This window comes from Littorina saxatilis, linkage group LG14 (assembly GCF_037325665.1).
Source record: "Littorina saxatilis isolate snail1 linkage group LG14, US_GU_Lsax_2.0, whole genome shotgun sequence".
Lineage (NCBI taxonomy): Eukaryota > Metazoa > Mollusca > Gastropoda > Littorinimorpha > Littorinidae > Littorina > Littorina saxatilis.
In genome coordinates this window covers 14,947,284-14,974,928 of record NC_090258.1, presented here as the reverse complement: position 1 = coordinate 14,974,928, position 27,645 = coordinate 14,947,284, and the positions used below count along the sequence as shown (strand labels likewise).

Below are 27,645 nucleotides of genomic sequence, written 5' to 3'. Positions count from 1 at the left end.
GGCCCGCTATTGCGCGAATCTTTAGGGTTAGGGTTAGGGTTAGGGTAAGGGTTAGATTCGCGCAATGGCGGCCCAGCCCCGTCAAGCCAACCCCGTGCAAATGCAGGTACAGTGGAGCCCCCCAATCAGACTCCCTCCCTCCCTTTTAGACCCTGTTTTCTCAGATTTTCCTATCATAAACTTTGTTAATTTACCCCCATTTTAAGACTTAAGTTGTTAATGATCAAAGCAGCAATCGAGCAAGTGTGTTCCAAATTTCTTTTCGGGCCAGATCGACGACGCGAAGCCCGAATTTGGATAAAAACAAGGAAAATGGAGCAGTCTGGTGCAATCTGAGACATTATTTATTTTACTTTCAAATTTCTTTCTTTCTTTTATTATTTTTGTTATATTATTTGTTTTCTTCATTTTCTTGAAAAAATTGTTAGGCTAGGGGAGGGGGGAGTAATTTTCTCGTGTTACAACGGGATATTGCTTTTGTGTGCGTCCCAGTGGTTCACTCAGCCCATGTACAGTAGACACCAACAATCTGAGAAAATCGGAGGTACATTCACAGAGGTTATGGACAAATATTCTGAAAAAATAAGGTCTGATGGAGGGAGTTTTAAATTGGGGGTACACGCGAAGTGTGAGATATGTAGAGGCTTCAAGGATAGCGCACATGGGATGGAAGGTATAATGCATCATCAAGAAGGCTTTTTATGAAGATATGTCTCCTGCACGCAACATCATCTCATCCCAAACAAGCACACATGCACCCGCAGACAGACACACTAACAAACAAACCAACATTCTGAAGCTTTTTTCTTGTTTTATTTTATTCAAATGTAATGACGCGATTTGTTCACGTCAATCGATTTGTCATTATCACAGTTCCAATTCTCCCCTCTCTCTGTTTGGTTCCTTTCTTTCTTTTTTCTTTTACCATACTCAAACCACACATTCATACATACACAAGATATTACATGTCTTGAACCATATACACAAGTATCAGACATGTATACACCAATCAATATAATATATATATTACATACCAATGTCCAAGCACAAACTAATCTCACATGTTCACAATATTGCCAAAAATTCATCCATAACAAGCATTCACAAAACAAAAGGGGAAAAAAATCAGATGCATGCAGTTCATATAAAAATCAGTCAGATATGTTTATAAATACAACTTGACAATGTTCTTTCTTTCTTTATTTGGTGTTTAACGTCGTTTTCAACCGTTCAAGGTTACTTGACAATGTCATAACTGGTGAAAATATACATGTTGAACACATAAAAAAACATTTTCACAACAATGTCGCATTTACACGTACTTACTCCATTGCAACATAAGAATTTTTACTTTTTTCTAGTTTTTTTGTCTTGCTTGTGGGTTTTTTTTTATAACTTCTTTATGGCAAAAAAAGAAAGATTTGCAGACCTTGTGCTAAACAAATACACACACATTACTATGTGCTGCACATTGAATAAGCTCCTACCACATTTTTACTTGTGCCTTCAGCAAAATTCTACACCTAATGGTTATATTCTATTATTGATGGAAATGATGCAAATCTTTGTGTATATTGCCAGTTAAAATAGACAGCACATAATAATGACAATACAAACATCCTTCACACAACTTTGAACATCTTACGAGGAAGTTTAAAAACAAGACAATCTTAACATGGAACACATCAGATCACTACTTACATCACTGCTCTGTAATATATTATAAGCAATTGTTTGCCTGAAGTACTGCAAATCCTGTGATGAAAAAGCTATCTATCCTCTACTGTACTTCAAAAGGCAATTACATGCATTTCTGAAAATGGAATGATGTATATGAACATGTTGTGATAGCAAATGCAACAAATCCAAAAACGTCCAAATACTTGGAACCACTTCACTTCATTTAAGTTCATATGAGCACATCCCTTTACCCCTACCAACTTATAAAAATAGTTTTCACTCCAAAACAAGCATTTTGGTTCTTCTGCAGCAAGGTACATACTTTTCTCTGTTTGTGCTTTTCTTTCTTGCAACGAGGGATACATTAGGACATATAATTCACACACACACAACTGGGTAGGGGATCCCACCCCCTCTGAGCATTTTGTTTGTTTGTTTATTTGTTGCTTAACGTCCAGCCGACTACGCAGAGCCATATCAGGACGAGGAAGGGGGGGATGAAGGGGGCCACTTGTCAAGCGATTCCTGTTTACAAATGCACTAACCCATTACTTGTGTCCCAGCAGGCTTTAGTAAAACTAAATTAATACCTACTGGAAGATTACCAGTTTCCAGTATGTTAAAATAGGCTTAACCTATCTACTGCTGGACTTACATCAGAACACTAACAGATTAAACTATACATGAATCGCGAGACAAGCGGCAAGAGAAGAGATTTTTGGAAACAAGAAGGGCAAAGCCCATACGACTCACATGCTTGACCTTCTGCTTTACACATTTTTCCTACCAAAATACATGTGACCTTGACCCAAGGTCAAGGTCATCCAAGGTCATGCAACACAAAGCTGTTAATTCAAGACATAGGAAGTACAATGGTGCTTATTGGCTCTTTCTACCATGAAATATGGTCACTTTTAGTGGTTCACTACCTTATTTTGGTCACATTTCATAAGGGTCAAAGTGACCTTGACCTTGATCATATGGGACCAAATGTGTCTCATGATGAAAGCATAACATGTGCCCCACATAATTTTTAAGTTTGAAACAGTTATCTTCCATAGTTCAGGGTCAAGGTCACTTCAAAATATGTATACAATCCAACTTTGAAGAGCTCCTGTGACCTTGACCTTGAAGCAAGGTAAACCAAACTGGTATCAAAAGATGGGGCTTACTTTGCCCTATATATCATATATAGGTGAGGTATTGAATCTCAAAAACTTCAGAGAAAATGTGAAAAATGTGAAAAATAGCTGTTTTTTAGGCAACATTTATGGCCCCTGCGACCTTGACCTTGAAGCAAGGTCAAGATGCTATGTATGTTTTTTGGGGCCTTGTCATCATACACCATCTTGCCAAATTTGGTACTGATAGACTGAATAGTGTCCAAGAAATATTCAACGTTAAAGTTTTCCGGACGGCCGGACGGACGGACGACTCGGGTGAGTACATAGACTCACTTTTGCTTCGCATGTGAGTCAAAAATACAGGTGAATGAGCAAGAAGGCAGAAAAAAGAAAAGAATTCATGAAGAAAAAGAGAGCATGACAGGAAAGAGGAACCAAAAATCTACCTAACAGCAAACTAGAAAGCTCCTGCGGTTCCAAAAACAGGAGGGGCTTTTAATTTCATAACCGCAGTGCCCCACTGCGGGACCCCTCTGAGCATATCACAACAACTTTTAGCTCACTCTCAGCAACTTAGATCCTCGTATCTCTGGTCTTACAAAACCCATGACACTTACACAAACAAGACAGATGTATTATATTCTCTGTCTCAACAACATGCACACTTCTACCCGTAAAGCGACATGTTCAAGTGTCAACATATTATTATCGATGGCAACTTTCGCAATTTGCTTTTTTTCCTCTTTTTTTTGTGGACAACACTTACTCTTGTTCTTTTTTCTTCCACTTTGAGGCAATTCTCACATTAGTACTCGGAACACAAACATTGTTGCAGTGATCATACAGTCAAGTTCACAGATCCAGTAAAATTAGTCGGACATTTCTCTGTTTTGCTTCTTATTCTAACATCTTTTCAGCAGTTCTCACATTTGGACTCAAACACACACATCGCTACAGTGATCATGCACCAATCAAGCTCGCAGCTAGTATGTTGTTTCTTGGGTCTTTCAGGCAATTTACACATCTGGACTCAAACACACATACTGCTGCAGTGATCATGCAGCAATCAAGCTCGCAGCTAGTATTTTGTTTCTTGGGTCTTTCAGGCAATTCTCACATCTGGACTCAAACACACATACTGCTACAGTGATCATGCAGCAATCAAGTTCGCATCTAGTATTTAGTTTCTTGGGTCTTTCGGGCAATTTACACATCTGGACTCAACACACATACGTACTGCTACAGTGATCATACAGCAATCAAGTTCGCATCTAGTATTTTGTTTCTTAGGTCTTTCGGGCAATTTACACATCTGGACTCAACACACATACTGCTACAGTGATCATACAGCAATCAAGCTCACAGATAGCATTTCGTTTCTTGGATCTTTCAGGCAATTTACACATCTGGACTCAACACACATACTGCTACAGTGATCATGCAGCAATCAAGTTCGCATCTAGTATTTTGTTTCTTGTGTCTTTCGGGCAATTCACACATCTGGACTCAACACACATATTGCTACAGTGATCACACAGCAATCAAGGTCACAGCTTTCTTTCTTTATTTGGTGTTTAACGTCGTTTTCAACCGTTCAAGGTTATATCGCGACGAGAAAAAGGGGGAGATGGGATAGAGCCACTTGTTAATTGTTTCTTGTTCACAAAAGCACTAATCAAAAAATTGCTCTGGGGACTTGCAACGTAGTACAATATATATGACCTTACTGGGAGAATGCAAGTTTCCAGTACAAAGGACTTAACATTTCTTACATACTGCTTGACTAAAATCTTTACAAACATTGACTATATTCTATACAAGAAACACTTAACAAGGGTAAAAGGAGAAACAGAATCCGTTAGTCGCCTCTTACGACATGCTGGGGAGCATCGGGTAAATTCTTCCCCCTAACCCGCGGGGGGTAGCTCACAGCTAGCATTTCGTTTCTTGGATCTTTCAGGCAATTTACACATCTGGACTAAACACATATATCGCGTATCGCTACAGTGATCATACAGCAATCAAGCTCGCAGCTAGTAGTTTGTTTCTTGTGTCTTTCAGGCAATTTTCACATTTGGACTCGAACACACATACTGCTACAGTGATCATACGGAAGTTCAAAGCTATAACTTTTTTTCTTGGGTCTTTTAGGCATGTCATCTTTCTTTCTTTATTTGGTGTTTAACGTCGTTTTCAACCATGAAGGTTATATCGCGACGGGGAAAGGGGGGAGATGAGATAGAGCCACTTGTTAATTGTTTCTTGTTCACAAAAGCACTAATAAAAAAATTGCTCCAGGGGCTAGGCATGTCATACCACATTTGGACACGAACACACATACTGCTATTGTGATCATACGGAAGTTCACAGCTAACTTTGTTTCTTGGGTCTTTCATGCAATTTACACATTTGGACTTGAACATGCACTACGACCGTGATCATACAGAGGAGTGGAGCTCACAGAGCTAGAAGTACTACATTTCTCTGTTGAAGTTTTGGCACTTCATCCACATGCATCAAGGATGTCGGAAGAGTTTTTCTTATGCTCACATTTATGCAGGAACTCCCCACAGACACTCTAACTAAAGGGTCCTGGGACCCCCAATATTTAAGGGGTCCTCAGAAGAACTTTAGGGTCCCAAGACCAGACAGATTCTAGGAAGGCCTGTGAGACCTTCACAAAACAAGAAGGGCAAAGCCCATACGACTCACATGCTTACATAGCAATGACATCATACACTAAGAACTGCTTTACACATTTTTCCTACCAAAATACATGTGACCTTGACCCAAGGTCAAGGTCATCCAAGGTCATGCAACACAATGCTGTTAATTCAAGACATAGGAAGTACAATGGTGCTTATTGGCTCTTTCTACCATGAGATATGGTCACTTTTAGTGGTTCACTACCTTATTTTGGTCACATTTCATAAGGGTCAAAGTGACCTTGACCTTGATCATATGTGACCAAATGTGTCTCATGATGAAAGCATAACATGTGCCCCACATAATTTTTAAGTTTGAAACAGTTATCTTCCATAGTTCAGGGTCAAGGTCACTTCAAAATATGTATACAATCCAACTTTGAAGAGCTCCTGTGACCTTGACCTTGAAGCAAGGTAAACCAAACTGGTATCAAAAGATGGGGCTTACTTTGCCCTATATATCATATATAGGTGAGGTATTGAATCTCAAAAACTTCAGAGAAAATGGGAAAAATAGCTGTTTTTTAGGCAACATTTATGGCCCCTGCGACCTTGACCTTGAAGCAAGGTCAAGATGCTATGTATGTTTTTTGGGGCCTTGTCATCATACACCATCTTGCCAAATTTGGTACTGATAGACTGAATAGCGTCCAAGAAATATCCAACGTTAAAGTTTTACGGACGGACGGACGGACGGACGGACGGACGGACGACTCGGGTGAGTACATAGACTCACTTTTGCTTCGCATGTGAGTCAAAAAGCATCATTTGTCATTAAAAAAAAGTCTGTTTACGGTATCCCGACCGACCCTATTTTTTTTCTCCACACGAGCCTAGACTTTTTTTGGGCATATGGGGGGAGGGGGGGGGAGTCTCTTTTTAGGCAAAATAACTTAAAAATATGTTTTTTGGGAGGGAAAATTTTTTTTTTAAAAATAAAAATAAATCCCGACCTACCGACCCTATTTTTTTGGCCTATGTTACCGTAAACAGACTATTTTTTGTTGTTGGCCTTAACAAATGTTTTACCCACATCACTTTACTCGAGCACTTGTCCAACATTTCTCTTTTTCTTCTCTTTTTTGTGTCTTTTTAAAAAAAAATTGTTTATCTCTAGATAGGCTTATAAAATCTTAACAGCTCAGGATACTTTGTCCATACATTTAAAAAAAAAAAAAAAAAAAAGAAAAAGGGAGGGGGGGTCCTGCTGCGCGTACAGCTTTTCATTTCAATTTCATCGTAATGAAGAAAACTTGAATCATTGTTCTAAAGTAATACATGTACAACGCACATGAACATACTCTATACTGTACAAAGCAAATTTTTACAGAGTTTGCAGAAAGCGATGTACAAGATTATTCATTTGGTTTCTTCAGCAAGTCTAAACAAATAGATCACGAAACATCCACAGCGGTATTTGCAGTGACAATGCACTGGCACTAAAGACACACCTTCTACCCACTATTATGTTTAAGATTTAAAAAAAATAAAAAGCACTAAAATTCTCTTTCCAGATGTCACAAATTCATAATTGCTTTGAATTCAGCAAACACTTTAGTTTACACACACACACGAACACAAAAAGTGCACATAATTACTCGTTTTTCAACAGATATTCCCAAGTCATGTTTGCGTGCCTCTGAATATTTTCGTTCCAACAAAAATTGTGAACATTTCTCAGTTATGAATACTATTAGAGATTTTGCACTCAGTATCAATACTACATAAAAAGACCGAAAGAAGAAGGAAAAGAGTTTACAGCAAGAATTCACCGACATAATCACATGTATTGCACACACTCACTTAACAGTTTTCTTTTTTTAACACTTGTTTCAAGTCTCTCATGAGGTAACTTAAAAAAAAAACCCACAAAAAACACACACATAAAAGGGAAGAAAAGGAGTGAAACAATAAGGTGGAATACATTTTCAAGGCTGCCATTAATTGAACACGTTCCGGTGGTTTCACTTCTTAAGTTTTTTTCCCCGAGGCCCCCTGCTTCCATTACAAAGGGAGCAATAAACCTTAAAAATGAAGGTGGTTCAAAATAGTGAGGGGAACAAAATCGTTGCTTCTGGTAAACAAAACATTGAAAATTCCAAACTCGTGTATTGGTAATTTCTGTCTTCACAATAGAAGAACTCATGCATTTAGCTGCAATATCTCACAAACGTAATTGTGATGATTTCCATGCCCTAAGTCAGGTTTTGTCTCTCTGATTTTGAAGCAGGATTCACAAAACTAAGCAGAAAGCAATCTTCCCTTCAGTTCCTTTGTTCAGTTCTTCCATAGATATAGATTACAACACAGGAACTACTTATAAATAAGCATGCAGACATTTTGAATCTATAAAACTGTTGTTCCACATCTTTCTTGCAAAGACGGTACAGCCACACCTTCACTCAAGATATGTGACCTTTGAATGAAAAAAAAAAAATGAAAAAAAAAAAATAATGAAAAAAAAAAAAAGCACTTCGTTCATTGGTACTGCAGTTTTTTTCTCTTAATTAATCTGCATCTGGCGTTTTCATATGCAGAGCACATTCCTTGCAGTTGCACCCATAACCTGTATTTGCTCCAAGAGCACGTACATCTCCAGACAGACTATTTAGCACTACTACTCCATGTGAGAATTTTTTTTCCAAACGCAGGTTTGCCGAATCGTGTCAATCAATAATAAGGATCATATTTCTCTCTCTTGTTACTTTACAAAACTTTTCAAGCACTGCGTTTTAAACTCATGGAGAATGCATCAAGTTACGTCTCAAAATCTGGCAGGTTTTTCTTTGTGCAACTGAACTAGACATGTTGAGGCAGCCTGGCTTGAAATTCAGCTCATATTAATCATTTCAATTTCCTGTTCAAGGTAAGTAACCAAACTGCTGGACATCAACAGAGAAACTCAGAAACATTACACTTGAATTTTGTCAAATGATCTTATACCAGATTTCACAACCTACTGAGTGGTACAAAGGCTTTATTTTTTTCCTTTTTTCTTCTTTTATTTTATATATAATTTTTTATCTTTTTTTATATTAGGTACCAGCTTTTTTTGTTTTGATTACCCAACTACTGCCTGCATTTACTCAGGTAGAACTACCCATAGAGAACCAAATGACTGTCAACACAAACCAAAGCATAAGGTAAAGATGACGCCACCAACCTAAATAATAAGAATACCAAACTTCTCAAGCATTTCTCTCAACTGCATACATTACTGTCTATACCTGTCCTTCAACCCAACCAGTCTGATCTCCCACAAAATGTGACAGATAGCAAAGAACAAGTTTTCTACAATCTTAAACCTTTCAGCTTTTCCAGCAGCAACGCAACATACATGCAGCGCATCCACTACCAGGATGCCTTTTGGGGGCGGAGAAATTTTGATGGTATGGAATCGTAGCTCACGACTCTCTCTCTTCTCCCTTGCGTCCCAAAGATGTTTATCATAGCCAGTTACCAAGCGGCGTTCACCAACCGGAGCTGACCTCATGTCTTTTTGCTTCCGCCAGATTTGACTAGCGGTCTCTGCCAGGAATCTGGCTGTATGAGAGTGACAGTGTGATGTTTCCATGACGATCACCAACAGACTGTCAGGAAACGTCCATTGGCATTGGTGTATCTGCGTTGAATATGTGTACGGAGCTATTCCCTTCCTCGTGGCTTGTCCTGTAACAGAATGAACAGCAAATTCACAGCCTTATCAAGCTTGGACGCTTACAAAAATCAGTCCAGATTCAGGTAGAGCAAGTTAGACAACATATCTTCCTCTGAAGACAAGACTTATAGTACTGTTGGGCCGACTAAGTTCAACGGACTATATCATGCAGGGGTAAACCCACAGAAAAATTAAACAGCTCAGAATTTCCTTTCCTATCAAGCCTTAAAAAAATAAAGCCATTTCTACACAAGCTTTATATTTACTCATTTCCCTTCTACTTTCACTCTTCCTGGATCAAATACCATTTACTTTTTTTTTTTTTTTACTCTATTTTTAATGAAAAGCAAAGTCCAGAGAAGAAGCAAAATGAGAGAGCGCAAAGCATTTCTGCAAAACCCTGCCAAGTGCTACTCTTTTCAAACAGTTTGACTGTTTCATTTGTTCTTCTTCATTTCTTAAATCAAATACTCATTCTTTCTTCTGTCATCCTTTCTTTAATAGACCTTTTCGGTATCTGAGCAGATCTCGCGAGACTCGCTCTTTGTTATGCTTTGAACATCGCGAGAACTTCGAACCTTGGCTTGTGCAGCTCGCACGAGATCGCTGTACCGAATGCTTTGCTATGCTCTGAAGTTTGCGAGAGATTACGAGAGCTTGGAATACCGATAGGGTCTATTGGTAAGCCAGCTCGGAACAGAATCCAAACTAAAGAAAACACAAAGAACTCACTTGAGAATATTCATAGGCGAAGATGTCGCCAGATTGCACATTCCTGATGCCCCCACCCCTGCAGGCACCTGTTTACTGTTGATCTTTCCCGGCCCAGGGGCGGAGCTTGCACACACGGGGATGGGGGTGGGGACAGGGGCGGGGATGGTGGGAGTGGCTGAGGGGGTTACAGAGGGGGCAGCCACCACAGCTCGGGGAACTGTGGCTGTTGTGATGGGGAGATGGAGATGTAGAATGGATCCTGCCGGAGCTAACCCTGGTGTTTTACCTGCAAAACAAACAGAAATGGTTACGTTTTTTTTAAAACCTGATATAACAGGTAAATTCTAATGAACATGTATACATCTTTGTTTTCTTACAATAGCTGCAGCAGTCAGTCATAAATGTACAAATTTATCAGAAATCAGCCTGCAAGAACTGACAGTCTTAATCAAGCGTGCAAATAAAAAGCTGGCAAAAAGTAGTTAAAATGTTAACACCAAATAAAACACCAAAAGACAATGTTAAGGTTTTTCTGTGATGAAAACTGTGAACTGACAAGAACCAAAAGTAATACCCACCATGCATAACACCAGAGATGGCAGAAACAGAGGACACAGCAACAGGGCCGTTGGATGTGACGTGGGGATTCTGCGTGGCTAAACTGACTGAATGCGCTGACAATGAAAGCAGAGAAGCAGTGGACAGGGGCAACGTCAATGACGACAGAGGGGTGTGATGGGATTGCACGGCGGAAGGGGCAGAGGCCGTGCCAGCAGTCTTGGTAGCCATGATGGAGGGCTGAGGTGAGAAAGTGACCGGTGCCAGAGCTACTGACGAGGTGACTGAAGATAGAGAAGAAACCAAAGAGGTTGATGGTATCGTCACAGCAGCGTCAGAAACCACGACAATGCTGGCAGGCTGGCCTGCATCCCCACCAGCGTTGACACAGCCTGCAGCAGGGACACTACCACCCCCACCGATACTGCCAACACCGTTGACTCCTTCGCTTCCTTTCAGCACACCGTTCGTTTCCAACTGGGACGAGTCTATCACAGCACTGACGGCAAACTGAGCACTGGCTGAGTCCAGGGTGAAGCGGGAGGTAGGCTGCGAGGAGAACGACCTCTGAAGGTCGGGGCTGCCCAGCTGGTTGCTGGGGGTGACGGTGAAGACCTCCTGGTTGAGAAGGCGAGCTTCCTGCTCTCGATGCATCTCCAGCAGCTGTTCTCGGTGGCAGTTGAAGAGTTCCAGGTTGAACTCCTGGCTGGACGGAGAGGAGGAGGATTTGGAGTTGAAGAGCGAGCGTGGCAGGGAGCGGCCGTTGTCCCGCAAGGAGATGTCTTCTTCCGGGGGAGGGGTCTGAGGTCTGTAGTATGGACTGCATTCCAAGGGCAGAAAGAAAGAGAGAGAGAGAGATGAAAATCCGTGCAAAGATCATGGCAAAACAAAAATCATCTTAGATACGCCAACAAACAAAACAAGAAGGGCAAAGCCCATACGACTCACATGCTTTACACATTTTTCCTACCAAAATACATGTGACCTTGACCCAAGGTCAAGGTCATCCAAGGTCATGCAACACAAAGCTGTTAATTCAAGACATAGGAAGTACAATGGTGCTTATTGGCTCTTTCTACCATGAGATATGGTCACTTTTAGTGGTTCACTACCTTATTTTGGTCACATTTCATAAGGGTCAAAGTGACCTTGACCTTGATCATATGTGACCAAATGTGTCTCATGATGAAAGCATAACATGTGCCCCACATAATTTTTAAGTTTGAAACAGTTATCTTCCATAGTTCAGGGTCAAGGTCACTTCAAAATATGTATACAATCCAACTTTGAAGAGCTCCTGTGACCTTGACCTTGAAGCAAGGTAAACCAAACTGGTATCAAAAGATGGGGCTTACTTTGCCCTATATATCATATATAGGTGAGGTATTGAATCTCAAAAACTTCAGAGAAAATGGGAAAAATGTGAAAAATAGCTGTTTTTTAGGCAACATTTATGGCCCCTGCGACCTTGACCTTGAAGCAAGGTCAAGATGCTATGTATGTTTTTTGGGGCCTTGTCATCATACACCATCTTGCCAAATTTGGTACTGATAGACTGAATAGTGTCCAAGAAATATCCAACGTTAAAGTTTTCCGGACGGACGTCCGGACGGACGGACGGACGGACGGACGGACGACTCGGGTGAGTACATAGACTCACTTTTGCTTCGCATGTGAGTCAAAAAACCCACACAGCTGTCAGTGATAAGGCCAAAAAAAAAAAATTGTCTGTTTAGGGTAACATGACCAAAAAAAGTAGGGTCGGTAGGTAGGTAGGTTTTTGTTTTTTTTGTTGTTTTTGTTTTGTAAATGCTATGTTGGCTGAACATTCACTTCTTATATTTGATGAATACATGTTTCAAAACTAACGTATAAATAAAACAGAGAGAAAGGGAGAGAAAGAAACGCCAAATGTCTCTTTTTAGCATTTTTACCTCTTTTTTTTCTTTTTTTTTTTTGAAATCAAAAAAAAGTTTTTGGGTCGGCGCCAAATCGATAGGGTCGGTCGGGTTACCCTAAACAGACAATTTTTTTTTTTTGGCCTAAGGCAAAAAAATTTTTTTTTGTCTGTTTCTGGTCACCCGACCGACCCTAAATTTCGGCGCCGACCCTAAACTTTTCTTTTCCAAACTCAAAAATTTTTGTTTTTGTTTTTTGGTGGTAAAGGACAGGGTGAGAAAATGAACAACAAAAACGTGTGAAAACGAAAGTCCGCTGACGATTTGTAAATGTGTTGAGTGTCTCGTCTCTATGTATAGTGAATCCAGTCTCTTTGCGCGATTTTTAAAGTTAGTTTTATAGGTCTACATTTGGGGTAAAAAAAAAAAAATTAAAAAAAAAAAAAAAAATCCTGACCTACCGACCCTATTTATTTTAGCCATGTTACCAGAAACAGACATTTTTTTTTTGTTGGCCTAATGTCAACAAATTTAACAATATGAATTATAATGCCACATGGGAAAGCCTCAGTTTTCAAGAGGAACAACTCTTTCACAACCCATACAAACCAGAAAGTTACTTCCGAACATCGCCTGAAATTCACATGTCGATATTGAGGTCCATATACTCTTCCTTAACCTTAGTCTTAGATAAGAACGCTGACCACATTACTTCTGACTCAGAATACCTTATTTCTGCAAGTTTCCCCTAAAAAAACACAAGTTGTTATAGCAATAGAACTGTGCAGTCATCCACCCCTTTGAACATCTCATTCTACCAATTTCATATTCTTTTTCATAGTCAAGCGTACATTTCTCAATGTCACAGACAGAAGCTCTTCATCACAAACGATCTCATCAATCATAAAACAGAGAAATGCCCAACCCACTCACATTTTCTTTTCACGAATATATGTAATGTATTCTCCGAGTCGACCAGAGTAGGACTGGCCAGAAGCCAGATCCAGCTTTTCGAGAGCATCGTCCCAAGGTGAAACTCCTCGGTCCAGTATTACTCTGCAAAAGAAAAATTCCTTCACTATAATCAATGCAAAATTGACTTCAACATCACTGACTACTCACTCTAAACCCAAAAGAGGCTACCCCACGCTCATGACTTCTTATAAAATCAAAAACTAAAGTCATCACAAATTTTGATATAAATGTTGTTTGGGTGTTTGAAAATTGAACTTGCTAAAATTATCGCAAAGCTCTCTATGACACAAGAGTATGAAATTGTAAAAAAACGAAAAAGCCTAAAAGCATGACCCCCCACCCCCCCCCCCAAAAAAAAAAACCCACTCTTGACAAAAGAAGAGCAAAATCATGCAATCTGGAAATTTAAAAACTTCAGCAACTGGCAGAACCATACAAGTTTTCAAAAGAGAATACAATCTTCACAATCTATAGTCTTCTTTGCAAAAAGCTCTTTACCTTCCACCTCTGCCGACTCGGCGACGAGCGAAACCGACACAGCGACCACCTGGAAGGGTGGTGAGTGAGAAGCAGTGGCGCTTGTCTCCCTTTCCACCTTCTTCCGGATCACACCACGGCCAGTTGCCAAGGCGATCACATAATGGCTGAAAGTAACAATAGAGCTGATAAGCATCTTGCTGTACATATGATTATCATGTAAGCTAAAATTAATGAAGTTGAGTAATCAAACAACATTCTATGATCATAGATTTCAGTCTGTCTCACATTCCCTCCTTTTTGAATGCCCCAAGAAAGCACATTCCGACCAGTCACCCAAACTGCAATTATGACATTACAGACATATTCAGTGGTGATTAGTTTACAGTGTAAGGGAAGTAAACACTGCCTGATAAGCAATAAGAGTTCTCCCTTCATGCACAACACTTCAGGGGTAGGTACTTCCATTCCTCATTGCACACACACACACACACACACACACAAAGAAAACTCCACAACCCCACCATAATCTGGCATGCTTACCTAAACATATTTCAAGAATCTTTAAACCTCTACATCTGCTTGTCTTTCTATATCATGGCTATAATCATCTCCTCCTCAGAATAACGACAGTATTCTACTGCTGTTTGACAAGCTATTAGTATCAGTTCCAAACACTCACTGGGAAGTAGTTGCAAGACTTTCGTCTCTTGAATGCGTAGGCACCGTCAGGATCGTTTTCATCCTCATGGTCAGATGGCGACATTGCCTGCAAAACAGGAGAGGGAATTCAACAAACTGCAAGGTGTACATGTTTTAGAAAGAACCAAGTTTTACACACTCCCAACAAGGCCATTCGGGGCATTGCATATGGCAGGGATTGGCTTGGGTTTTGTCCACAAGAGGTCCATTGACTGACTCAGCCACAAATCAATCAGTCATTTTGCAAACCAATCAGTCAAGAAAAAAAACTTTCCTTCCACCACGGGACAGCCGCGATTGTGCATTACGGCAGTGAGGAGAAACTTCTGAAAGTTGTTTACTATGTACAAATGAGAGGAAAGTTCAATTCATTTCTTCATTTTCTTGTTTATTTTCCAATGGTCTTACATGAAGAGGAATAAAAGGGGACACAATAACCATAGTATTTTAATTAAGTAAGGAAGGGGAAATAAAAGAAAGAACAAGACGGCAGACAAAAATAAGACGAGCTGACTGACTCTGCTGCATGTCTATCGGTCAGTTGATGGATTGAGACCCATGTGTGTCGGTCTTTTCCGAATTTAACATGGCAAAAGACCGATGACTGATGCCCAAGCCAATCCCTGATATGGTGGACAGTGTTCCATGTTTACTTGCCAACTCAATATTTGGTATGGAACCCATTACTTTGCCCTCTTTTTTGGCCATTAGAACCAATCAATCGTACCTGCGATGTACCTGCCTTTTTAATGAACAGACACCTCCCAATTTTGCTTGCCTAGTGCAATAATTTCCTTAATTATGCTGACAAAAATGTACCCGTCATCATAGGCCGCCTACAATGTCGGCCCTAAAAGTGCCTTGTCATTGCAGCTAATACGGTATACAATCAAATGGCAAGATGACGCTGAACAAGAAGTACTGTATTTGACGGATTACAAGACGCACCGTTTTATAAGCCGCACCCCGGACTTTTAACAAAACAAGAAGGGCAAAGCCCATACGACTCACATGCTTTACACATTTTTCCTACCAAAATACATGTGACCTTGACCCAAGGTCAAGGTCATCCAAGGTCATGCAACACAAAGCTGTTAATTCAAGACATAGGAAGTACAATGGTGCTTATTGGCTCTTTCTACCATGAGATATGGTCACTTTTAGTGGTTCACTACCTTATTTTGGTCACATTTCATAAGGGTCAAAGTGACCTTGACCTTGATCATATGTGACCAAATGTGTCTCATGATGAAAGCATAACATGTGCCCCACATAATTTTTAAGTTTGAAACAGTTATCTTCCATAGTTCAGGGTCAAGGTCACTTCAAAATATGTATACAATCCAACTTTGAAGAGCTCCTGTGACCTTGACCTTGAAGCAAGGTAAACCAAACTGGTATCAAAAGATGGGGCTTACTTTGCCCTATATATCATATATAGGTGAGGTATTGAATCTCAAAAACTTCAGAGAAAATGTGAAAAATAGCTGTTTTTTAGGCAACATTTATGGCCCCTGCGACCTTGACCTTGAAGCAAGGTCAAGATGCTATGTATGTTTTTTGGGGCCTTGTCATCATACACCATCTTGCCAAATTTGGTAGTGATAGACTGAATAGTGTCCAAGAAATATCCAACGTTAAAGTTTTCCGGACGGACGGACGACTCGGGTGAGTACATAGACTCACTTTTGCTTCGCATGTGAGTCAAAAATTGGGACGAGCCACGTATAGGCCGCGTCACTATATTAGCCGCCGTCGAAAAAAATATAATCAGATCGTGTCAAACAAAACAACCAGGCAAACGAAAGTACGGTATTTGGCGAAATCGGCTCCGAGAATAAACAAGTGAAACAAAGAAGAAAAGTGAAAAAGTTTGAAGAAAAATATCACACACACAATTTGTAACCAACACACACATGTAGTCCCGCCCGGAATAAGCTTTTTTGGGATGATTTACGACTTTTGCGCACATTTCGAGCAGATGAAAACACAACATGGCGGCTCTTGCTCCTCCAACTATCGCGAGACACAAAAAACGAAATCTCGCGCGCGTGAGATCCTGATACATCCGGTGTTTCTCTGTACGCTATCTTGTCACAACGACTTGTTGACAAACGAAGATTCGCGAAAGAAAGAGAAAAGCGCAGAGTCTTGAGAAGAGAGCTAATAAAGTACCGGTAATCGCTAATCGAGCGAAATGAAAATCCGCGGCGACTTCCATTAGGTGAATGCTATTCAAGTTTAGGTAACGTTTTAGCCGCATCTTTTTATAAGCCGCAATGCGATTTTTTTTTAAAACAAGTCGCGGCTTGTAGTCCGTCAAATACGGTACCTCACTGGTTGCCAAGAGATTCAAATGACAGGGATGAAAGTTGAAAAAAAAAAAAATTTGAAAAAAAAAATTGAAGATTTCTGATAATATCCGGAGCCACTATATGCACTAATCCACATTTATTTGCAAAACGTTCTTAAAATACATATGGGAATTCTCATCCCTGCAATAATCCTTCCAATCATGTGAGATACTTACAGGTGACATAATATCCTCCTCGGAGCTGTCCAAGTCGTGGTGCAAGATGTCGACGTCACCGAAGGAGGCAGCAGTAGCGATGGCAGCGGCAGTGGCGTGGGGGTGGTTGGACTGTTGTGACTGTTTCTGCCGACGCTTGTACTGACGCTTCTTCCGCACTGGGGCCACCTCATCCTGTGGAAAAAGGTTGGTACAAAACTGAACCAAAATATCAGTTATACGAAAGCGAAAACTACAAAAGAAAATTCAACAGTTCTACACAGAAGCATGCCGTTCCTCCCAAAAGTAAAAAAAGGGCGGTTTCACTTTATGCCTTGCTGTTTGCACAAGGTACTGTAAAATGTTATGCGCCGGTTTGTGCCAAGAATTGTGATACAACAGTCTGATCAAAAGAAAGGTGTACATTTATGTCTTAATAAATTCATGTTCACAATCTAACAACAACCCATAATCATCTTGATCTTCTCCATAATATCCGTTTGATCGGTTCAAGTCCCATAAATCTTTGTACTGCCTTCGCATCAACTCTACCCAGAAATACACATGAAGTACAAAACATGCAGGAACATTTCTCTGTGCGCCCGATACTATGCGAAGATCATAACTCTCCTTTGCTTCGGATCATTATTTTGTTCAGACTCGTTTTCCCAAAGGCTTCTGAATCCACTAATATTATTCTTACTTAAAAAACAACAACAGAACCACCATGTCTAACAAAAAGCCACATACCCCATTGTAAGCGGATACTGCCTGACCATTGCTGTTGAACATATATGGGGGGATGAAAGACGGCATCTTTTCTCTCTCAGCCTCCGCCTCTTCAAGCAAGGCCCCACTGAAGTCCTCCATCTGGAAGCTGAAAGTAAAAAAAGAAAACAGTAAATACCAAAAATCTGATGGCAATTCAGAATAAACTGTTGCTTCGAACCTTGAACTCATCACTGAATTATCACCAATGCCTGGCTTGAGACCTGCAAACACAAATCTCCCAAGAAATGTCTACTGAATGTGACTGTGCACTGCTGTTTTGAGTGCGTGCAGTAATGTTCACAGGCCTCAGCCTTAGGTCACTGATGCAAATTTTTTTTTTAATCTGACATATTGTTCTGATCCCTGGCCAGTCTACTGTTTGATGCAGGAGCTCTTCTGACATAACTTTTTTTTTAACCTAACACATTTCGACCTGTACATATTGTCGTTCTAGGGCCAACTGACCTATTGTCCTCTTCGTCTAAGAAAAACAATGTGTATATGAGTGTTTTGTTGTTGTTTTTATTTGCATGTGCATCTGTGTGCATGGCAGTAGTTGTGGTTTCAGGGTTTGATCGGTTTTAGACACAACTAAATGATTTCCTGAAACCAGAGAAGAACAGAGTCTAACCATTTAACAGTAACCAGAAACACTCACCGTTTTTCCATGATTTCAATGGTGAGCTGCACAATTTCTTTTTTGCTCTTTTCTCGCCTCTTGAGAAACTGTGTAAGAGTGCTGAAACAGAATCAAGCAGCATATCAATTCAAGTAACACACTTTCTTTATAGGGCTCACAATGTCTGAAGTTCAACTGCAAAATAGTAACTTCTTTTAATAATAATAATAATAATGGTGATTTCTATAGCGCTTTCGAACACACAAAGCGCTTTACAAAAGCAATAACAACATCATTACCAGAATGACGCCATTGACGGAATAGAACACAACCATAAACACTTTACAACAAAAACCGAAAACAAACCATAAATGTTACAAAAATCCAGAGGCTCTTACAGGAACGAACTCCCAGTATACACGACAATTATAATGTGCACACACACACACACACCCACCCACACATGTCCACACACACACACACACACACACACAGTAAACATTGTTCATCCGAAAGTGCACATTCACAGGGTCGCGACAACTACATCATCATAGAATGCTTCTCTGAAGAGGTGAGTCTTGAGATTTGCTTTGAAAGAAGGCAGAGATGGACTGAGACGTAGAGACAAAGGGAGTTTGTTCCAGATATGATCAGCTGCGACTGAAAGACAGCGGCTACCATGATCGTCCCTCTGATACTTAGGAGCTTTGACAAATTTATTTTGGGAGGCAGAGCGGACAATCCTTTCAGGATTGTTTTTCTGCACGAGATCGGACAGGTACTGTGGAGCCCACTATTTTTAAAGTCAAAGGACAACATAAAGTGTACTTATCCCAGAGGATGAAAAGAAATAATCTATTACGCGATAATTTTATAATCAAAATACAGCTAACACTCACAACAATGTACAACTATCAGCATGCCATAATTGACGAAGGTCAGGCTAATTAATCAAAACTTTTATTTTCACATGATATAATTCCTCTCAGAATTGTGGTACAAATAGCATACAGCACAATAGAAAAAGTGCAAGTTTACCTGGCTTTCACCATGTCTCGCTTCAACTTCAACATCCTCTCATAAGAAACTTCGTCGTTCTTCCGGTTCTGAAAAGAAACAACTAATATAAGGCACAAAAAAAAAAAAGTCTGTTTACGGTAACCCGACCGACCCTATTTTTTTCGCGCGACCCTAGACTTTTTTTTTTGGCATTTGGGGGAAAAAAAAAAGAAAAAAAAAAGAAAAATAACGAAAAAATATGGTTTTTTGGAAAAAAAAAAAAAAAACAAAAACCCGACCTACCGACCCTATTTTTTTGGCCTATGTTACTGTAAACAGACCTATTTTTTTTGGCCTAAACAGCGGTGAAATTACTCAACATATCAATTTTCTTCTTTTTCTATTCCATGGCTACCCATGGTAAAATATTCTGCAAAGTAGGGGGTTCCAAAGCACAGCACACCCAACCATAAAACAAAAACAATTAAAAAAAAACTTCTTTGTTCATGGGCTGAAACTCCCATGTTCACTCATGTTTATGCACAAGAAGATTTGTACGTGTATGACCTTTTCACCCTGCAATTTAGGCAGCATACACCCATATCGAGTGAAAATACACCCCCTTGAAGACAGGTTTTTGATGTGAAACAGTTTAACTTCTGAGAAGAATTACCTTTCTTGTCTGCATCTTCTCTGTTCGTCTGCGGAAAGCAACATATGGGTTGTTGGTTGTCGTGCCATCGCGCTTTTCTGACTTGACTTGCTGGATCAGTGGCATCTCCTGCAAATCAAAACACACAGTATCAACAAACTGCACAAACTAACAACAGAAAAAAACCTGTGCAATAAAACACACAGTTTTCAGTTTCTGGACCTTTTCAAAGAGAACAATTTTCACGAAAGAAGGCATTTCAGCTGGTGAGGATCAATCAGACTTGTGTCATGACTGGAGGCCATCAAACCCAAGAAATGCTTTACAATGAAGCAATTCTAGCTTCAGCAACATTCAAAAGAACTTCAACATAATTTTTTTTCAATATGCAGCTGGCCATTTCTTATACTGAGAATTTCATCAGATGACTCAAAAACTCATCCCCTCAGAGCCAAACAAACAGAAAACTCACCAGACGAAGGCGTTTGTTGAGCCAGTAGTCATAGACTGCAATAATCAGATCATCATCTTCCTTCAGCAGCAGTTTGGCCTCAGGAAGTGTCACAACCTGCAAGTGCAACAAAAAAAATGACGTCACAACATCACCGACAGTAAGAACTGGTTTTACAATACCACTCCGACCTCAACCACAGAGAGAAAAAAAGGACAGCACAATTCTGATTATCTTCAGGTCATATACGTACTAGGATGTTTTCTAAGTAGGGAACTGGACTTCTCAGAGCTTTCAAGAAATTCCCTTGCCATGGTAGTATTGCTACACACACAAACATAGTAGAAACAGGCATGAGATAATGACAATGGTACACACAAAATCCTCCCTCCTCCCAGGAAATTAGCCAAAGACATGATACAAAATCTTGCAGTCTGGGGATCTCAGGAAAGATCCCTGAAGCTCCCAACAGGCCCAGAAAAATGCCCCCACCTAAGAAGTGTAACCTCAGCATCTGCTTTTCAAGGATTATTGGGCGGTTAGTGTTTATCATTATTTTTCACAGCAAATCATACCTGCTGCCCAGAGCCTTTTTCTAGACGGTCCATCATCTCCTCAAACTTGATGGGAGTGATCTCCATCTTTTTGCTCTGTTCCTGCAGCCAGCTTTCGTCTTCCGAGTCCAGGTCGTAGTCCGGTATCTCCTGCTCCATGCCCAGCGCTACAAAATATGAAAACAAACTGCCTTGATGAGACTGTATGCTTCAACCAAAGTGTAGACCCCAAATCCCTGCAAAAGCATGTAGTGATGTACAGCATTGTTCGGCATGGTTTCAAAAGTTTGGTAGTGTAAACGCTTCATGTGTACACTACATTGGGGTGTGCACGTTAAAGATCCCACGATTGACAAAAGGGTCTTTCCTGGCAAAACTGTATAGGCATAGAATAAAAAATGTCCACCAAAATACCCGTGTGACTTAGAATAATAGGCCGTGAAAAGTAGGATATGTGCCGAAATGGCTGCGATCTGCTGGTCGATGTGAATGCGTGATGTATTGTGTAAAAAATTCCATCCCACACGGCATAAATAGATCCCTGCGCCTTGAGTCCGAGTCTGGAGATATGTGCGCGATATAAGACTTCATATAACATCATATAATGTCACACGCTTTCCTTCTTTGCCACTACTAAAGCAAACGTGTGCAAGATTGTATGTTACACGCTTTGGAGCATGTGCAAGAACGGATTCAAACTCGAACACGTCCCTCCAAAAGCCCCAAAATGCACACACAACTTTTATTTCTCCTGCTGTTAGTGTTATCGTTTCTTCTCTTTACAAATTCTTCAACGTTCAGAATACTGAAAACGGCATCCCAGACAACAGTACTGTTTCCATACGCGAATATAGCTGCCCTTGGAAAGTGGCTCGCTCAGGAGGCCTGTTAGTCTGACACTATAAGGACAGAGTTATGAACATAGATGACAAAGATTCCGGAATGAACAAACATTTCGCGGATGCAGACACAGAAAGACGTCATGAAGAATGCGATGCTTCAAAAGATACAGACTGTGACGATGACTGTGACGTCATTCACTTATACCGAGACGTCATTCACAGTTGTTCGGTCACTTCCGTCAAAAAGTAGATCTCTCCACAATGGCTGCTCCTGTGTTTAGGTTTGTCAAGCTTGATTGAGTACACAAAACGTGTTTGTTCTCTCCTCTGTTGAAGCTGTGAGACATAAATGCTATTCCGACTTGGTCGTGTGACAGAGTTTTCTTCCACACTCGATTAGCTGATGTCTAACTCAGCCTGACGGCTTCGTTAGACAATCAACGTAATCTCGTGTGGAAGAAAACGTCTGTCACACGACCAAGTCGGAATAGCAGGTAACATAACATAACAAACTATATTATAGCACAAACACCAGATTCATGGATAACAGTATTACTATCACCAAAGCATAACGCCTAAGGAAGATGTAAAATAGGATAGGATGTGACAACAGGTCTGCATTTCCTTACCTAACCCTACAGTGGAACCTGCTAAGAAAGGACAGCCTTGGGACAAGTCAAACATGTTCCCAATCTGCAGGTGGCTGGCATGATACATTAATTTGGGTAACAAGACAATGGACACATGAGGCTGTGCCCTTTTTTTTCACCTGAGAAAAATTAACACTTTGAAACAAAGTTCCAGGAAACAATTAAAAAAGAAGCACATTCTGTTCAATTCCATACTGCTGCAACAAGTTGAACAAGAATACACTGGGCCCCTAAACAAAACCACAACACGCAGAGAACAAGCAGTGAACAACGGATTCACATGCTCACCCTGGATATGGATGTACTGCTTAGGCAACTTATAATCAGCATCGTACAGCTTGTAGTAGCGATCGTCCACGCTCTGAACTTCCGGGATCGGAATTGCGCGAGCTTCCGCTGTGCCATAGAACTGCTGAGCTGTCAAGGCCTTTTGCAAGTGAGTTTCCTGCAGAAAAATGGGCGTGCATTAGTTTGGTGCAGCATATGTGTGTGTACATTGTTATCTCTTGTAAAGACAATCTCATTCTGATGAGCACCTGATGAGTCATAAGGTACACAAAACTGTAGTCATATAAACAAAAAAGTCAATTCTATTTACAGACTATTACAACCCTCTCAAAGATTTTACTCACTGTTATGTGTACACATTGTACTTCTGCATAAAATGTTTTAATTTCAATACTACCAAACAAACTTCCATATCAAATTCAAAGGTAAGGACAATAAATTCTTTCTACTTTATTCAAGAAATTTGAATTTGAAACACAAAAGGAAAATCTCCCCTGATCCTTTTGAAATAATTCTCTATCCAGGTTTCCCAATTGCTTCGTTTCCGGCCGATTTATGTGGAGCACGTGATGCGCACAAAAAATATTGGCGGTCTAGAAGTGTCGTCTGCGCAATGATCGCGGCGGCTTTCTTGACCGCCAAGGACGACCACGCACGTTGTGATTTCTTTTTTTATTTGGCGTTTAACGTCGTTTTCAACAACGAAGGTTATATCGCGACGGGGGAAAGGGGGAGATGGGATAGAGCCACTTGTCAATTGTTTCTTGTTCACAAAAGCACTAATCAAAAATTTGCTCCAGGGGCTTGCAACGTAGTACAATATATGACCTTACTGGGAGAATGCAAGTTTCCAGTACAAAGGACTTAACATTTCTCACATACTGCTTGCAGACCTGTTTACCCTAAACCCGAGGCAAGAGTACTTTCCCAAAAAGTTGAGTGTATTTTTCAAAAAGTTGGTGTACTTTGCAAGCAAAGCTATATGGGCTAAGGAAAATGTACGCGTGGGTGCAAACGTGTTTGTGTAAGAATAGCATGTCTTGTGAACACCTTCAGAATTTAACTCCTTCCAATACAACAGGGATAAAACAATTTTATTTACCTGTCAGTTTATAGCATTATAACCAATGTCTTCCAAACAGATTGATAATGAAAAGATGAAGTTCGTGAAATAACATCTGAGCTTGACAGTGGCAAGTTCATTTTTACAATCATCTCAGAAAACATTGCTTCAGCACGGACTACAGCCTTTTCTTCTGGCAGGATTTGCTTTGCGGGAATGAACTTCATAATTCCTTGGTAGCTTTCAGCGGATTTCTTTGCAGCAACCTTGTCCAGGTGAGTTTTGTAAATGCAGTGTCGTTCGATGTCATATTTCCCAGCATGGGCAACGAAGAAATCTGATTTACAATACTTGCAGTGTGCATGACTTTTTCCCATAGTAGACTCCACAATTCCTGTCTCTTTCTTATATTTCTCCAAGAAAATCTGCTGCTTCTGCTGTTTAGACTTGGTACAGTCATCCGAAAGTGACACATTTTACCGCTTCATTTTGCCACGATTCTCCAGACGATCGCACGTGCCAACAACTGATGAACAAGGTTTCCACAGCCGAAGACTCGCTGTCATGGTTATCTCCCTTCGACCGAAACCGATCAGCACACCAACACTGGAAAACGTATTCTAGACTTTTTCTTATGCGTATTTTGTGCGTGTGTCGCGTATTTGCGTACCGATAATAATTTGGCGTACAAAATACGCCCAAATCGTACTGGTAAACAGGTCTGTGCTTGACTAAAATCTTTACAAAAATTGACTATATTCTATACAAGAAACACTTAACAAGGGTAAAAGGAGAAACAGAATCCGTTAGTCGCCTCTTACGACGTGCTGGGGAGCATTGGGTAAATTCTTTCTCGTCCCAACCAATATGGGACTCCCCCTAACCCACAAGGGGTGCACGTTGTGAGACGTCATTCGTTAGACCTCAATTAAACAAAAGCAGCTACTTGTAAACAACACATTTAGTTTTGATTCAAAACATTCACTTTTTTTTCTCAAGAGACCAGTAACTACCCCTCTTTTTTTTTGGGGGGGGGGGGGGGGGGGGGGGGGGGGGCTCAATTCACACTGTCGCCGATTGATACGTACTTCTAACGTCAGTCATTTGACATCAAAATTCATGTGAAACCCTCCTTGGCGGGCAAATCGGTGACGCATGACTGGTAGACATGTCTCAGTGTTTGTAAACATTATGCAGGCTTTTTATTTCAACTTTCAAGTTTGTGCTAGAAAAGCTACATCAGTACGTATACATGTGCCTTTGCTCACCAGCCCTCAACTTGACAATGTACACCATTTTGCAAATTTATCTTCATCAATCCCTCCCCCCCCTGTTGCTGAACCACACCTGCTCTTCAATACTTTGTTATCAATAAGGCAAAAAAAAAAAAGTTGTATGTTTCTGGTCACCCGACCCTACCTAGTTTTTTCCCGCCGACCCTAGACTTTTTTTAATTGCATTTGTAAAAAATTAAATTTTTTTTAAAAAAAGCGTCAAAACGAAAGTAACAGACGGCAGACGACACAAGGGGGATAACCCCGCATCCCTTTTGTCTCATTTGTTTTGTAATGTGTTGTCTTTCTCTTTGTATAGTAAGTCCAGTCTCTTTGCGTCACTGTATAGTTATTTTCTACCCTGACCAAAAAACAAAAAAAACAAAAATTCCCTACCTACCTACCCTATTTTTTGTAGCCATGTTACCAGAAACATACAACTTTTTGTGTGTGGCCTAACTGAATAAGTGAAAGCCGTCCGCTCTGAGTCTGACCACAGGCGGAAGGTATCGTCCACTGGACTACTACCATCACAGAAAGACTACAAGGTATGTCACTCACCTTCTGTGTTCTTGGAGTCGGTTCCTGGGGAAAAATATTGTTCAAGACGGTTTGCCTCTTCCTACAGTCTGTGTAAGGTCAAATAAATACGGTTGAATGATTGTTTGAACTATTATGTGCCTTTAGTTTTCAGCTTCCACCCGCTGCAGGTTGTTTTTAACCGCATCATTTGGACGAATCTTCGTTTGCGAGCGAGTAATCCACTTGGGGACAAATCATGTATCCGCACCGAATATGCATACCAGCGCTCATTGGTCTAAAACATATGTAAATATTATTGTGCAGCAAAGGGGAAGCCGCTACCCACGGGAAAATAATCATCGAATATCCTGTTATTAACCAATGAGCGCTGCCGCTGGTATGCATATTCGATGCGGATACATGATTTGTCCCCAAGTGGATTAGCGGCTCGCAAACGAAGATTCGTCCAAATGATGGTTAAAAACAACCTGCAGCGGATGGAAGCTGAAAACTAAAGGCACATAATAGTTCAAACAATCATTCAACTGTATTTATTTGACCTTACACAGACTGTAGGAAGAGGCAAACCGTCTTGAACAATATTTTTCCCCAGGAAGCGACTCCAAGAACACAGAAGACTCGAAGGTGAGTGACATACCTTGTAGTCTTTTTGTGATAGTAGTAGTCCAGTGGACGATTCCTTCCGCTTGTGGTCTGACAGCAGAAAATTCAGAACTTCACCCATGTAAAAAACAGTCTCGCACCACTATCAGATGGAGATTTTGTCTCAATGAATAATCATATACTGCACTTGGCATGCTGTAGATCAGTAGTCATTCAATGATTTATCAGAAAAGATACAGCTCTGCTGTTTACTATTCATGGACTGGGAGATCACTCCATCCATTGAAATGTGGGTGATGGTGACACTAACAACATCATAGAGGAAGTGGGGCCTTGCATATTCTTGATCTTATTCAGTCGTCTGATGGGTATTGGCCTTTCTGAGTGTTGATCCGAGTACAGATCCTCCCTGATTGTTCAAGTACGACAGGACCTCCTGTCCATTAACTTTAGGGAATCCCCCTTTATGGAGAGCAGTCCAGGGAGGAGTTATTCCCCCTAGCAGTAGCAGTACTTTGCAAGTGCGAATCCCCCAAAAATCAGAAAACGCGCATACATTGTGCCAGCCTGAAAAAATCAGTGCACTTTGATTGAAAAAGAAAGCTGGTGTGCACTTCATGGCTAGGCATGTCATGATCAGGTTTAGTTCCGCGTTTCAACTTGCAGTGAACACAAAAGGGTCACTGTGACCTACATTTCGGCAAGACACGTGACCTGTCCGCTGCAAGTGGGCATGAACAACCCTAATCGCAGAACTTCTTCCACATACCCTCTCATGCAAATTCAACTGAGTAGCTAACGCACTTAATTAAACAACATGCAGACTATTTTTAATGCACATTTGACCGCCAATGCCACACCAATATTTGCTTGTTGAAGCGCGCCGATAATCCAAGATGGCGGCGCAACAAAGAGCTTTAGAGCACTTTTGACGTACCGTTTCTTCCTCTTTTTCCATTCCAGTCGGCATCTGCAGAACTGCGCGATTAATTTTATCAAAATCACGCAAGTCTGGAATATCCTCGGACCGATAAATGGGCATTGGCTTGGAAACATCCAGCGCCCGGGCCCGAAACGACACTTTACTCATGATTGTGAAGCTAAATATGCTAATGAGATAGTCCAAATGTTCTCCCTCAAAATAGAGGGGCAAGGAGTCCTAAAATCAGGACTAAAACACCTTCACACGATAGTTAAGTTTCAATCCATGGTGGCTGAGTCCTTCAGGATCAATCACAAAACGTCACCACTTCACCCAACGGCTACCAAAGTCGTAGTACAGTTAGCGTTTTCAAGATCCATCATGGCGGATTCATAAAGCCATCAGGGTGTCCCA

The 27,645-nt window shown here is 40.6% G+C and overlaps 1 protein-coding gene across 1 annotated transcript; it reads right to left on the bottom strand.

The window, feature by feature from the left end:
- Positions 1 to 791: 791 nt before the first annotated feature.
- LOC138947216 (enhancer of polycomb homolog 1-like) lies at positions 792 to 27,640 on the bottom strand. The gene is made up of 15 exons (XM_070318653.1): positions 27,247 to 27,640; positions 22,827 to 22,983; positions 21,068 to 21,213; positions 20,514 to 20,609; positions 20,063 to 20,170; positions 19,429 to 19,496; positions 18,430 to 18,510; positions 17,751 to 17,877; positions 17,022 to 17,195; positions 14,472 to 14,558; positions 13,811 to 13,956; positions 13,271 to 13,393; positions 10,460 to 11,259; positions 9,900 to 10,167; positions 792 to 9,178 (listed from the first exon to the last, which is right to left on the bottom strand). Exons 1-15 carry the CDS (start codon positions 27,397 to 27,399, stop codon positions 9,103 to 9,105), a joined length of 2,610 nt encoding a protein of 869 aa, XP_070174754.1. The 5' UTR covers positions 27,400 to 27,640; the 3' UTR covers positions 792 to 9,102.
- Positions 27,641 to 27,645: the final 5 nt, after the last annotated feature.

What these genes read in the sequence shown, in the direction of transcription:
- LOC138947216 (XM_070318653.1), bottom strand. Translation starts at nt 27,399, where the DNA reads ATGAGTAAAGTGTCGTTTCGGGCCCGGGCGCTGGATGTTTCCAAGCCA. An exon ending in TGGAAAAAGAGGAAGAAACG is followed by an intron (nt 22,984 to 27,246) that starts GTACGTCAAAAG and finishes ATTTTTCTGCAG; the next exon opens with GAAACTCACTTGCAAAAGGC. An exon ending in TCGCCTATGAATATTCTCAA is followed by an intron (nt 9,179 to 9,899) that starts GTGAGTTCTTTG and finishes ATTCTGTTACAG; the next exon opens with GACAAGCCACGAGGAAGGGA.